This window comes from Orcinus orca, chromosome X (assembly GCF_937001465.1).
Source record: "Orcinus orca chromosome X, mOrcOrc1.1, whole genome shotgun sequence".
In the NCBI taxonomy this organism is placed as follows: domain Eukaryota; kingdom Metazoa; phylum Chordata; class Mammalia; order Artiodactyla; family Delphinidae; genus Orcinus; species Orcinus orca.
Genome location: NC_064580.1, coordinates 40,671,821 through 40,687,666, shown reverse-complemented (window position 1 = coordinate 40,687,666; position 15,846 = coordinate 40,671,821). Strand labels below are relative to the sequence as shown.

The 15,846-nt window shown below is 36.5% G+C and overlaps 1 protein-coding gene across 12 annotated transcripts in view; it reads right to left on the bottom strand.

Annotated features, from left to right (window-relative positions):
- Nucleotides 1–15,846, bottom strand: part of KDM6A (lysine demethylase 6A) — a 209,309-nt gene that overhangs the window by 11,271 nt on the left and 182,192 nt on the right. For all 12 annotated transcript variants that reach the window (XM_033412200.2, XM_033412202.2, XM_004283395.4 and 9 more), the window contains 3 exons: nt 13,074–13,188; nt 10,376–10,563; nt 9,429–9,570 (listed from right to left, as the gene is read on the bottom strand). In XM_033412200.2, coding sequence (XP_033268091.1) covers nt 9,429–9,570; nt 10,376–10,563; nt 13,074–13,188 — 445 coding nt within the window. The remainder of the gene's footprint in view (nt 1–9,428; nt 9,571–10,375; nt 10,564–13,073; nt 13,189–15,846) is intronic.

Below are 15,846 nucleotides of genomic sequence, written 5' to 3'. Positions count from 1 at the left end.
TAACATATGGCAGATTAGGGGGAGGTAGACTAGAGAATGTGTATTCTGAAAATTAACACTCTACTACTACTATTTTTTTTTAATTGGGGTATAGTTGCTTTACAATGTTATGTTAGTTTTTGCTGTACAGCAAAGTGAGTCGGCTATATGTATACATATATCCCCTCTTTTTTGGATTTCCTTCCCATTTAGGTCACCACAGAGCACTGAGTAGAGTTCCCTGTGCTATACAGTAGGTTCTCCTCAGTTATCTATTTTATACATAGTAGTGTATGTATGTCAATCTCAAACTCCCAATTCATCCCACCCCCCAACATTCTACTACTATTTGATATGCTCCTCCGAAGTCTAAGACTTCCTAATATTGAACTTATCAGAGGAAAATGGGCTCCTTGGCATTCTGATTTTTGACATTTTAAAATATACTGAACTACTTATTACGGTGATTTAAGTGGAATAACAAAGTAGTTGAAGAAACCAGAGTTTCCAATGTATCAGAAACATACTATCATTACCTTAACTTGCTAATACTCCAACACGATTGTAACAATTTATACCATATTAGTTGGAGTTGGCCTTATCTACCACTGAGATTAAACCAGTTAACTGCATCTAAAAAGAATCCATTTATTCTGAAAGCCTGTTATCTACAGGGAAGTCTAATCATTACCAAGACTCTGCACTACTCACTTGCTACGTTATCATTTGATTCCTTTCAAGGATCCTATTAAAAGAAATATTTCAATGCTAAAACATAATGAATACATGAGTCTTATGAAAGTGAAGTGAAAAAGAGCCTTTGCACTACTAACTATATAGGGAGAAAAATGTAGGCCAAGCAATGTATCTCAAATATCTGAAAATGGGACCAATGAATTTGTAAAGAATGAGGGTTTCTCTTAGCTCTCAATCAACTAGTTTAAAATTAAAATCAAAGGGTAAAAACTGTATATTATGATGAAGATGGAAAAAAACAGCAATAATCTCCCCACTCTTAACTTTAAGTTTTAAACTGCCTACTTAAAACTTGATTCACTCAGGACTCACTAATGAAAATATCTATAACAGAGTTTATACTGGAGTGGGACACGGGTTTACCAAAGGTAAACGCCATCAACAGTTACTCTCAAAAATGTATAACCCGAATAAAATTATGAGAAAACATATCCAAAATATGGAACTCTATACAACACAAAGGTCTGCTCTCTTTAAAATAAAAATCACGAGAAAAGACTCTCATAGATTTAAAAGAGACTAAAGACACAATGACTACATACTGAATTCAATGTGAACCTTGATTCAATTTGGATGGGGGTGGGAGGGGGAGAGCTAAAGACATTCTGGGTAGTTGGGAAATTTAAATGTAGACTATGTATTAGCTGATTACTATTGAACCCCATATTTCTTATGTATGGTAAATGGTACTGTGGTTATGTGAGAATAAATATCCTTACTCTTAAGAGATACAGGTTGAACTATCTGGGGTGACATGTCATGACATCTGCAAATTACTTTTTCATATAACTCAGCCAAAAAAGTATGTGCGCAAGCATGTGAATATAGAGACTGATAGGGAAATGTGGCAAAAACTTATCTGATGACTCCAGATGAAGTTATCTAGGTACTGACTGTACTATTCTTTCAGCTTTTTTTTGTAGAATAAAAAAGTTTCAAAAGAAAAAGTTGGAAGAAAAAGTATAAGTTTGGGAGGGGGCATGCAGTAATGTGTTACAGGCAAATTTAATATGTTTTAAAGGATAATAAGATATATTAACATGGAAAAACAGTCACAGTTCAGTGAACTAAAGAAGAGAACAGTAGCTTTACATTTATTGTCTTCCTTAATTCATTTCTTTGTGTGGGCACTGCTCTACTTTAAGAATGGCTAATGGTTCAGAAAACTCAACAGCTAACACCTTAGCAGGGATTACCTATCAGCCAGCTGAGAGATACAAATGTGTATCTCAGACTCTTCTCTAAACAATAGAACCATATATCCATCTGATTACTTTAAAGAGATTCCCACTGAAACATCGTAAAAGGAATTCAAGTTCTACGAGTCTAAAGCCAGCCAATCTGGTAATCATCATGTCCTATATCTAACCCATTTCCTCTTTTCTTCCTTTACTCCCAGTTTCATCAATAAGCACAAATATCCCACTGCACGGCCCAAGACAAAGCCCCAGCAATACTGATTCCCCTCTCACCTCTACCACCCAATCAATCAATATGCCTATTTTTTCTATCCTTTCTCTTTCCTTTTGTCTGAAATGTAGCAACTACCTTCTAATTAATATGCCTCTAAAACTTCTGCCCTCCATTTAGTACCTCATCTTGCTGTCAAGTTATCTAGCATGCAAATTTGATCATTATTAAAAATATTAAAAATTCTAAAGGCTTCTCATTAGCAGCTGCTGCCAATGTGAAGTCTACTTGAAATTTTTAGCAACAGAAGTTTAAATCTATACTCTTCAGCTGATATAAATGAATAAGCAGGGCTTAATCCTGAGAGACATTTGAAAGTTTAGTCTAAAGAAGGAGAAACTAAGCTTACTTGCAGCATATGGGGTATGTGGAAAAAAGTTTATGTTCATTTGAACAGTGAAAGGAAACCAAAAGAGAAGTTATGCACTGAGCTTCCACTAAAATGTTCCTAAGGAGTTAGGCTGTGAACTTTTCAAGTCAAGTTCACTGAAATTTGAAAAGAAGTAATCAAGATAATGAATATTCCTTGAATGATATCGACTCATGCCAATGTAGGAGACATCTGGAAGAATGTGAAGGAGAGTATGAAGATTAGTGTATTTTAGAAAAATAGCTAGAATGTAGGAATTTTGAGATTTATTAAATGACTTACTCAGATAAAGGACTTTATGGAATTGTAGGGCTCTAAAAGACCCAACTTGAATTTAAAAGTGCAAAGAAAAAAACAAGAGTGGTGATGACTTTTTAAAATAACCACAGGTAATTCATTCTCAAAATGATAATAAGGGATTAGTAGGTGACAACAGGAGAGAACATCATGTCCCATTATTAATCACTCAGTGCAAATACAGTTCATAACCTCTTACAGTCCCACAAATTTTTCATAAATTTTGCATAAACTCATTGGTGTTGAAACTTGACCTGGGGCTTTTTATAGTTTTCACTTAGCTCATCAGAGTGACTATTTATATGTTTTACTGCAGAAATTTTAATGTGTTTGATGCTAGCACACTGCCACAAACTCTGGTGGGAGGGTAAAATAGATGTACTGTTTTACCTTTCTAAATCCAAAGAATTCTGAATACCAAAACACATTTGGCCTAAGGGGTTTAGGATAAAGGACTATGAAGCTGTAGTACTACTTCTATGAAGCCTTTCCTAAATGTTCCCCTCTCTCAGAAGCACTTTCCCCTATGCTCTCCCATTTTTTTTTTTAAAACAGTATCTCCATCATTAAAGCAAAGATCATGTGTTTGAACGTTTTGACTATTTCCCCATTTATTTTAAGCAGCCTGAGAAGTGATCAGATCCTTCTGTCACCTAGCACTATACCTGAGTTCCAACTCAGTTCATAATGTAGATTAAACAAATAAAAGAATGAAAAGAACTGGGTAGAGCCGAGTGAATGACTGGATAAGAAGGCACAAAGTAAATTTTGCTTAGATTCTTTATGGTTGGGCAGACTAACCATTTAACCACGAAAACCTAAAAGTCACACGTTGTAAATTCACAGTATTTTAAGAACTAAAAAAAAGCAATAGGGCTTCCCTGGTGGCGCAGTGGTTAAGAATCTGCCTGCCGATGCAGGGGACACGGATTCGAGTCCTGGTCTGGGAAGTTCCCACATGCCGCTGAGCAACTAGCCCCGTGAGCCACAATTACTGAGCCTGCGCGTCTGGAGCGTGCGCTCCGCAACAAGAGAGGCCGCGATAGTAAGAGGCCCGCGCACTGCGATGAAGAGTGGCCCCCGCTTGCCACAACTAGAGAAAGCCCTCGCACAGAAACGAGGAGCCAACACAGCCATAAATAAATAAATAAATAAATAAAATTTGAAAAAAAAAAAGAAAAAAGGCAAAATTCCTTTAAAAAAAAAAAAAAAAAAAAGCAATAATCCAGGGAGAAAGTTAAGGAAGAGACTATCTTTGCAAATCTTCTCCATTCACTTGTTAGGTCTAGATGATGATGATTATTTTTTTAAATAGCCTACAATTCAGACGCTCCATGTATAGTGAATTAATGCTTTACTGAAAGATAATTCAAAGAAAAAGGGAGGGTGTGTAAAAACTGCAGGTCATATTAAAGACGGTTTAAAATACCAAATAAAGTGATAAAAATAGAAAATTCAAGCACACATCTAAAAGAAATGGAGAAATGACTGACAAGGTAAGTGGGGGTCAGACTGGAGGTAGACATGGGGATTTTAAAGAAAGTTTACATCTGTGCCTTTGTACATTTAGAATAGTTGGTTGTCACTGGTGACCTCAGCAGGAGAAGAGACAGGAGCATACAGAAAGTCAAATTGCTGTGGATGGTGGAGTGAACAGGAAGGAGATGAAGAAAATGACTCAAAGCAGAGGGAAGGAACTGCAAGAGAGAACCATTTCTTAAGAATTGGTATAGCTCACAAGCCAGAACAAATACCACTTCCCTTGTTGGCAGAATATTAGACTTGAGGACCAAAGCAATGATGTGGATATAACAGTTTTAAAGCGAAACTAAGCTTGTGGAAAAAGACTCCCTCTCTATTTCTGTAACAATATATTCTCTGTGTTGTCTTCTGACCTTTATCTAGTTCACCTATTTGCTTTTCTTAAATAGAAGTATTCCCCCAAGTTCTGTCCCCAACTCCCCCCTCCTCTTCCTCTCAAGGCAATCACGAACCACTAGGTAAAAGATCCCCTAGTCAGTCAGCTCTGACTTTGCTCTCTGGAATCCTGCATTTACTACAGCTTCTAATAAACAGCTCTATACAACTATTTTACTGGCTCCTCAAACCTGCCACTGTTTCAAAATGAAGCCCCATGCCACAGATATATCCAAGTGGCTTTTACATAAGACAGATATGGGCTTAAATCTCACTCTAACCAAATGGGTGACCATGGGATGCTGAGAGGCATACCTGAGATAGTCTGGGAAGCACTTTGCTCAGTGCCTGGCTAAGGACCAAGCTCAGTTTATTAACTAACATTACTAAACCATCTAGAACTCAGACTTGAAAACCCAAAGTATCTTTGATTCACTTCTTTATCTTATTATCCAGAAGCTAATTCTATCTATTTAACTGCTGGAAACATCTTTATGAAACTCAAATTAGATCGTATTAGTTAAAAACCTACCAAAAGCTCTCCAACAGAATAAACTTAAGTTGGGCACACAATACGTGATCTGCCACTAAGAACTTTTACAACTATATCTTATTCTACTACTCATCACACACATTGTGTGTGAGCACACTCAAGCCAGAATATACCACCAACTGTTGTCAACATATATACAGCAGAGCCGCATCATATAATACATTTAAGTTCGTGCAAATACACAGTAGGGAAGGAAGTCAGAAGGGAGGGCAAAGAGGAGGTATTAGGGAGAAAATGAGAGCAGGTGGAAGAGAAGATGATCTGAGGCAAGTATGCATTTACCGTTCCTCTAGGCAGCCAGACTTCCCCTGAGCCGCTCATAATGTAAGCAGCTTACCATGCTGAGTATGATTTTAGTAGTTAGTGCAACAGGGCCTCTCCACTTAAGTTGAATATTTTGTCTGGAGCTCTACTGAAGAAAAGGGATTTATTCCCTCACTGAAGGAAAACATGACTGTGTTGGACTGAAGGAGACATGGTATGTATATATACTATTGTTTTATGGATGAACTTGGGAATCTTTCTGATGGTGCAAGAGTCTGGTCTTAAGTTGGCTTTAGGTGCTATACCTCTCTCCTCTCCCTGCCTCCACATCTTTACCCTTCATACAAAATATCTGCTCCCCAAAATACACAGACTTCTCTGACTCCATGGGGCTGGAAAGAATTGAGTGGGTCTGTTGTATTTCTTTCAATCTATTTATTTGTATGCACTAACTTTTACTTCAAGATAGGAACTATGCCATATACACATATACATACCCTCGCAGTGCCTAGCTCAGAGCCTTGTATACAGTCAGCAAATATTCATTAAATGAAAGAAAGTACAAACAAAAGAAAGAGAGCAATGTTGGCTGGTGAAAAGTATACTTTCAGTAATAGATGAATGACTATATTTTAAAAAGGAAGTTTATAGAGTAAGGCCCAGGGGTCCGGATTTATGGTTAACATTTTCAATCTGCATGATGACAAACAGAGCTTGCTAATCATATCTCGTGACAACTCAGGCTGGGAACATAATTCTTAATATAATGAAGAATATAATCAAGATTCAAATGATCGGACATTTTGTAGCACAGAGTAAAAATGGAATAAGGTTAAGTATGTAAGTGCATTTACTTAGGCTAAAAAAATGTAAGGAAGGTATGAGGAACAACAGTACCACCAGTAATTTTAAGTCAAAAAATATTCAAGGGCTTCCCTGGTGGCGCAGTGGTTGAGAGTCCGCCTGCCGATGCAGGGGACACGGGTTTGTGCCCCGGTCCGGGAAGATCCCACATGCCGCGGAGCGGCTGGGCCCGTGAGCCATGGCCGCTGGGCCTGCACGTCTGGAGCCTGTGCTCCGCAATGGGAGAGGTCACAACAGTGAGAGGCGCGTGTACCGCAAAAAAAAAAAAAAAAATTCAAATTATGTGTATCCAGTTTTAACACAAGGCAACCTTAAGATAAAGATAATGCAAGTGTCAATGCTCAACATTTCAAATATTAAGAGGGACAATGATAAACTGGAAGGAGTCTAGAAGGACGACAAGGATGATGGGGGTGAGAGGGATGAAAAGATGATAGAGGTCAGATGTTTAAATTACTGAAGACCAGACAGGAAGAAGAGAATATGACAATAATCTTTTCTCTGATTCCTTTTTCCCTCTTCCCCCAATATCCAATCTGTGAGCAAGTGCCGTGAGCTTTTAGCTCTACCACAGCCCCTACTTTAATCCCTCTTTCTACCCCCTTGGGTTAATGTCTGTCCAGGATGGTCTATCCTGTTGCAACTGCCTCCTAACTGACCCCCTACACACACTTCTAAACTTGCCCCTTGGAATCCGTTCTCTACAAAGCAACCAGATTCATTTTCTTAAAGTTTAAATCAGAACCCATCCCTCTCCTGCTTAAAATCCTCTAATGGTAACCTGTAACACCCTGAATTGATTTATAAACTTACCATGTTCTAAAAGTCCATGCACAATCTGGTTCCTGGTCAGTTCATTGAGCTTATTGTTACCCCCTCTCTCTCATTCTGCCATAGTCATACTGGCCTTTTTGCCCTATAAACATGCCAAAGTTGTTCCCAATTCAGTCTTCACTTGCTTCCTGGGCCTGAAATGGTGTACCCCTAGATCTCTGCATGGTTGACTCCATCTCATTATTCAGGTCTAAACACAAAACTCACCTTCCCAGACACCTTCCCTGACCCTTTAAGAAAAAGCAGCACTCTCACCCTCACCCCCCAAATATTATCTATTTTCTCTTAGTCATATTATTTATCAGTAATTTATTCAACTGTCTGGAGGTCTGTCTTGCTCCACTAGAATTTAAGTCCTCTGGGGTCTGGGATTTTAACTTATACACTGCTATGTCTATCCTTAGAGCCTAGAATAGTGTTTGGTATAGAGTTGGTTCTCAAACACTTGCTGAATGGGATTTGATCTAAATCCCAAATATATTTAGGGAATTGGGACCAAATGACAAGTAGATTATAGGCCAATTTGTAAAGACCTTTCAAGAATTATAGTGAGGTAATGAGAATGTTCAAGAAGTTGCTGGATGCCCACAAATTATAGATGTTATAGAAGGGATTACTGCAGAAGTCTTGACTAAATGACCTCTAAAATCCTTTCCGATTATAAAATCCTAACCTATCCAAAATGTAATGAGTCGCTTTCAGTCTTCATAGCTGTTACATATAAATAGTTTCTATACTGTACCATCCCTTTACCGTCAGGTGATCTGAACCAGCCTCTAGTTTATGCTTATTTCCAACTTACTAAATATCTTCAGTGACTTTACGTAATTTTTTCTCCCAAAAGTAACCCTGAACTTAATATTCAGAGCAAAAGACCAATCTGAGATATAACAGGATAACCCCATTACCAATTACATTTATAGAGTATGGTACCTAAGATCCAACTTTTTAAAGGATTTGTACATCACCTGCTATGATTTGCTTTTTGTTACCTTTTGTCTCCCCCTACCACTTCTGCCCAGGACTAGAAAAACTAGTGCAAATGATAAAGGAATAAGATAATCCACAGGCATGTTACCTTGACCCCACAATTTTTGTTTGAATAAAATTTTAGATTTAGGTTTGAAATCACTTTAATAAGTTAGGATTCCTTTCAAAAGACAGTAGTTTGAAAACAACACATGCTGACCAAATTAATATAGCTGTAGGAAAAATACTTAAGGTAAGTACTATTTTAACTAAAATGAAGACAAACTTATTTTATCAGTGAGTATAAAGCAGTGTATTTCAAAATGAGTTTTTGAGATCAATTCTTCAAAGATACTGGTCAAACAAATACGTTTGGGAAATACAATACATTATAACCCTTCTCCCCCACACAAAAAATAATACCAACTTTACAGTCTCTAACACATTTTACAAAAAATTAGAAAATAAAGGACTTGTTGAACTTTATATAATCCATCGTTTCCCATATTTCTTTGACCAGAATTCCCCACCTTTTGGGGTTAGATGTAATACTGGCAGAAAACACAGTTTAGGGAAACACTGCTATATAGCACTGTTTGAAAATATTACTTCTAAATAGATTTATAAAAATAGCTAGGATAGAAACTGTGACAATAAATGAGAAGGTTACTGGGGTATATGTATTCAAATAATTTGAACTAAGTGTTTAAAGCAGGTAAGAAAAGGGACAATTATAAGATGGATGATTTAATTAAAAATTTTAAAATTAACGTTTAAGTCAAATCCCTATATTAAATGCTAATTTCTCTGTACCAGAAAATATTTTTGTGATGCCATTCCCTCGCCCTGATACTAAGTGCAGTCTTTCAATATTAAAACTAAAGTTCTCCTAGGAACTGAGTGGTTCAGCACAGGTCTGTTTGTGAATCTGCTGGTTTAGAATTATTTGTGCCTTTGTTCCTCTTTGTACCATAGTGTACTGACTATGGGGAAGGGAAAAATACTTTTAACATGTGGATTCTCTTATATTACATTTTGCTAGACATCTGGACCATTTTGTTTTGATGTCAACATAAGTCTATGGGGGGGAAAAGTACTGAATAGTTAACACTCCCCAAAAAGAGAGGGACTACAGCAGTTTTAGAAAGCACTTACTTAATCATTTCAAAAAGCTTTGGATCTGAGACCTTGATATTTCGTGCCATATTCCAGGAAAGATGAACCATGGGTACTATTGACTTCACACTTTGCAATTTGTTCCATTCGTACCGTTCCACTGCCAATTTATACTGGCAGGCTAGGAAAAAAAAAACAGTTATAAAGCAACCCAAAGTACCAAAGATATGAAGATAACCATTATCACCTTCTCAGGTGACATCATCAACACCAATTCTGAAAATCTCAAAACATTACAAAAATATTTTTAATGTTTTTTTGATAATTGTGGTAATAATAATAGTAGCGATCATGTAAAGAGTGCTTACTATAACTCTGTGCCACGCATTTGTTCTGAGGTATTTCGATACATTATACCACTTAATCTTTACCATTACCTTACTAATTTTATCATTTCCATTATACAGATGAAGAAATTGAGGCCCAGAGAGGTTATATAACTTGCCCAAAATTGCAAAAGCCAGGTCCTGGTCCTAATCCAGGTCTTTCTGGCTCCAGAGGCCATATTCTTAATCTTAAATATCTACTGCCTGAAGGCAGGCATAATTCAAACAGATTTTGACATAACAGGGCTATTCATATGACATACCAGATAAAAGAAAAATTTCAAAGAATGAAATTTGTACTTTGCTTTCTCCCATAAAGGGTTTCCTTTAAAAACCAAGCACTCTAAAAATTAGTAAAAGTACCTCTTGTATATAACGACATAAATTTGTTATTTGCTGAGATCTACAGTCTTGGATTTCTATTTGTTAACTTAGTATCTTGTACTACAAATTAAAATTTTACTCAAGGAGACATTCTTCCTCCAATTTTTAGTGAGTTATATTCCAAGAAAAAAAAGAATAAACCCATCAGATAGAATCCTTTATAAACTAAAGATTTTAGTTAGTTTTTTTTTTTTGAAAGCATATTCTTTAAAATACCTGTAAGTGGACCAACATTCCAAGCAATGTTGTTGCACCAGCCAATAGCCTGAACCCAATGCACAGTGCCTGCATTTATCCAGACCAAATCTCCAGGTCGCTGAATAAACCTATACACTGGAACATTTGCTTCATAAAGATCTTCAAGGTTGGGCCACCAAGAACCCATTAGGAAATTCAAATTATTTCTGGAAAAGGAAAAAATATTGCAAATGGATCAAGTACTTTAATAAGCTCATTATAAGACTGAAAGACATTACCAAAAGTTTTTAAAAATATGCTCATTCATTGCACTTGAAACTTTCTGCTTATGCAATAAGAAACTGCAGTATGTAAAGTGAGTGAAGTTACAGTTAGGTAGTAGATGACTAATCCAAAGATCAGTATTACTACCTTCCACTGATTTTTCAAAGATCCAAATGAAATCAAAAGCTACTTTTAAGTAACACTTATATATATTAACCTTTAATTTCATTTAACTACAGACTATTTTGATCAAACCCTTCTCCTTGGCACATTTAGAAATCTCTAACAGGTAAATGGAAGGTGGAGTTGGCATCAAGTCATCTAAATCCATAAACAGGAATGCCATGGCAGATATAAGTTCAATGTCTGAGGAAAAGCAGACTAGAAAACAGAAATGTTCTGTACTGTTGTTTTGAATCTTAAGCAGGAAAGGGAGCAGCACATCAGTCTCTGTACAGTTTTGATGACTAGTTGACTGAAACTATGCAGGTGAAAAAAAACTTCATCAAAAATGAACATACATGCATAAATAACAATCATCATCACCACCACCACCACCACTGATACTTTGGAAACATTCTAAAGATAATATTACTAAGCTTTTCCTTTAAAATCTGGCTTCTTATTCTACGTCATCATGACATGATACGAAGTATTTTTTAAACTACATACAGTGCAGAAAAACTTGCCTATAAAGCCAAATATGGTTATAAACACAAATCCTAGTCCTGCTTAACCCATGTGTTGTTATAAAATTAGAAAAAACTTTCTAACCAAAAGCAGGCAAGCAACCAAGTAAGACCACCTAATAATCAATAGCTAAGGTGAAAAAACAAAAAATCAAACTTACAAAAAAAAAAAAATCAAGCATCCTCTTTATCATATAGGCAAGTGAATGGTTATTTCATGACAGATATTATCTAAAGTCATAAAACAAACTCAACAGACATGGTCAAATCAGTTAATATCAAAGGAAGTATCCTTATGTGAAACAAAATTACACTGAAATGCAGAGGTAGCAAGTGCTATTTCTGCAACTTAGTTAAATTTACCTAACCCTTCAGACTTTTTTTTTTATTATCCACATGTTCAAGCTTTTTAGACATTATCTGCCTATTCTAATTATTCTTTATTCTCAGGTTACCTCTCTATTCAGATAGGAAAGAAAACTAAATCCTAACAATAGTTAATCCCTACTCAGAAATAATGAGCAAGGATCACTGTACTGCAGATGCAATAATATACTACTATCTCAAAGTTTAAGAAATAAAAATATTCCTGCAGCACAACAGAGATTTCCTACATGACACAGTTCTTTCTCTGCTACCACTAGATTGCTGGTCCAGTATAGATTAAAGTAGATCAGGTTATTTCATTACAGCATTTGAAACTTTAAAATTCCACATCTTGAGCTTTCTTAGATTAAAGGAAACCTATACATTAGATAGTATAGACAATAAAAGGTGATTATCTTTTGCTTGTATATAAAGCAATTTTGGATTATTATGGTTGTTTTTGCAACTATATTTACACTTCATACTAAATCAAGATATTTATGGCAACGATCTTTTAAGGCAAAATTTAAATATTATAAATTAGTATGTGGAATATGTGTATAATTAGTTTTCAAAGTCTCTCACATGTAAATGTTTTTGGTGGTTTTTTCCTCTCTTTATCTTACTGCGCTGAGGGGGAATAACACCGAATGTATGTATAATTTATGTGTTTAACCATAATAATTTTCCAATTTTTAATGGAAAAAATACCAGGTTCTTAAGTAATGGAGTATTTTTTTAAAACACAATAAGACAAATAATTAAATTTAAATCAATGAAAACAATTCCAAGGTACCCTTTAACACAAGATAATTAAATGAACAGTTTCTAGGATCATAAGGAAAGGAACATTTCCACTATGTGAATTCTTTGAATTCTAGAAACAAAATCTGAAGCTGCTGTTTAAATTTTATAAAATTCCTTTACAGGAAAAGTTGTGAATGTAGTTTTAAAAAGAATTTATATCATGGTGATATAGCAAAGAGTAATACGTTCAAGCTTGTGTTATTAACCACCTATAAGGGTACTCAATTACAGAATTCCTTCCACTTCTAAAACCATTTATAGTAGAACAATTTTTCTTGGAATACAGATCTTTCACATGAACAAGTATTTACACATCAATTGTTTAATGAACCCAGTAAACAACTCAACTTTCTACCCCCTAAATTCAAGACTATTACTACTACATGAAGCGGTTTCAAGGCATCTTTCTTAAAGTATTCCCAATAACACAAAATAATAGGTTTGTAATCAAATCATTTTATATGAATTTTCTGCTGAATGGTAAGTGAAAACTGGTGACATGCATTAGGATATCCAGCTTAGTAAGCTGCCCTTTACAGTTACTACTTTTGAATAATTATGTTTAAAGAAAATTCAGTTTGGAAACCTACTTTTCACAGAAGTCATTCAGAACACCCCAGTAACCTTCAGGAACAACAAACCATTCACAGTCACCTGGACCAATATTTATGTTAACTGAACAGAAATTGTTATTTTCTTGATGACCTGAAATGTGAAAAGAAAAAAGCAATCAGCAGACAATAAATTCTATAGAAAAATGTGTCTTTAGAAATGGAACCTTGGAAATGTTCAACAGAGAATGCTCCAGTGGTATTCAATAGTTTATCTGTATAGCATTTTTGTGTCAAGTCTAGTTTTAGAGCTGAGTTTGGTCAACTCCTAACTTATTCAGTAGGAGCTTCTGTGGAAGACAACCTAAATCATGGTTAAAAGCTTAGGTTTTGAAGCCAGGTTCCTTGGCTTAGTCATTATGTGAACCTGGGCAAGTTTCTAAACCTCTGACTCAGTTTCCTGTAAGATTTGATGATAATGATTCTGATAAGTCAATGGGTTGTTTTGAGGATCAATGAAGTAAGGACTGCTTCTAATAGTGCCTAATACATGGTATGTAATAAATATTAGCTATTATTGATATTGTTACCACTTCTTACTTGTGAACTAATCCCCATTTCTCACAAGTAGTATTAGGACATCAGTAAAGAGGCAGGAAGTCTAATTTTCAAAATGTAGCTGCAGGAGTGGTATGAACAAAGACGGCAGAGCAGGGAACTTTGTGGGAACTCGCCAGAAACACACACACAAACACACACACACAAAAAAATCTAGTGAAAACTGTCAGAAGCAACCTTACCAGAAATCTGGACAATAAGTCAAAGATTTATAGCAACCAAGCAACTGACAAAAAGAAAAAGTGACTTAAACACAGTAGGAGATCTTTATGTAACCCACCTTATCTCTACCTCCACCACCAGTGTGGCAGTGGACTTAAAAGAGTAGTTTGTATTGCTAGTGTGAGTGTCCCTGGTTCTGGAGGGAGCAGAGTAATCTTGTTCCCAAAGAACTGTGTTCTTCTGTTTTGTGTACGCTGCAGTTTCTCCAAAAGACTGACAGAAGGGACTTCTCTTTGTTTCACCTACCTCAGTACTCTATCAGGGCAAAGCATTTCAATGGAGGAGGAGCCCCCCCAAAACACTGTAAGACTAAAGAACAAGCTGATACCACCAAGGACAAAAACAAAACAAACAAAATAACCAGTTGGGGCAAACAATAGACATGCCAAAGGCTTGGAAGGAAAAGCTGGGGAGTGAAATTTTAGGGGAATAAAGGCTTTGAAAAGTCCCTGTGTATACTGTAGAATTTAGAAGCCAAACGCATACGCAGGGCAAGAGGTATGCTCAGAAAAAAACCTAAGAAGACCATAAACTAACCTCTCGCTGACCTTTGGGCTCAGTGCAAGCAAGGAAGTAAAAGCTAACGTAGAGTTGTAAGCAGCACGGCTAAGTATAGAAGGAGTGACTCAAAATGGAGGCAATCGGGACTTCCCTGGTGGTCCAGTGGGTAAGACTCTGCACTCCCAATGCAGGGTCCCCGGGTTTGATCCCTGGTCCAGGAACTAGATCCCACATGCATATGCTGCAACTAAGAGTTCGCATGCCGCAACTAAGAAGCCCATGTGCCACAACTATGAAGCCGCATGCCACGACTAAAAGATCTCGAGTGCCACGATGAAGACCTGGCGCAGCCAAAGTAAAATAAATAAATAAATAAATAAATAAATAACATGGAGGCAATCTGCAAAGACCTAGAGAATTCTTTTTTCTTTTTCCCACTCTGCTTTCCTTTTTTGGCCACCAGGCATTTAAAGAAATCCCTGTCATATCATGGCTGAGATAATTAATAGAAAGGAGACTTCAGTGCCCACACACGACAAGGAATACAGTCTTTGCAAAAATAGTGTGAATACTATACATAAAATAGGTAACTAACAAGGATAACTAGTAACTACTGTGTAACTCTACTCAATATTCTGTAATGGCCTATATGAGAAAACAATCTAAAAAAGAGCAGATATACGTATATGTATAACAGAAAAAAAAAAACAGTGTGGAAAGTCACTAAACAAAGAGATGACTATAACCCACAGCAAGCAACAACAACAAATCTTAGAGAGGAGAATCTGATTTCTGTAACTGCTGCATCATAATATTCAAAATGTCAAAACACTAGCAGAGCACTATGCTAAAGGTACAAAGACTTCAGAGACTACATGACTACATCCTACAGAGAATATACTCAAATACCTGAAGTCAGTTTTCAACAAAAAATCACGAGGCATGTAAAGTAACAAGAAAGTATTGTTCCGTCACCAAAAGAAAAGGAAAAAAAAAGAAAGAAAGAAATTAACAAAAGCTATTCCTGAAAAGGCACAGACACTGGACTTACTAGGCAAACACTTTATATCAACTATCTTAAAATATGTGTAAAGAGCTAAAGAAAACCATGTAAAAGAACAAAAAGAGGGACTTCCCTGGTGGTGCAGTGGTTAAGAATCCACCTGCCAATGCAGGGGACACGTGTTCGAGCCCTGGTCCGGGAAGATCCCACATGCTGCGGAGCAACTAAGCCCGTGCGTCACAAATACTGAAGACCGCGCACCTAGAGCCCGTGCTCTGCAGCAAGAGAAGCCACCGCAATGAGAAGCCTGCGCGCTGCAACAAAGAGTAGCCCCCACTCACCACAACTAGAGAAAGCCTGCACAAAGCAACGGAGACCCAACGCAGCTGAAAAAATAAATTGAAAAAAAAGAACAAGGAGAATGATATCTCAACAAACAGATTATCAATGAAGAGACAGAAATCATAA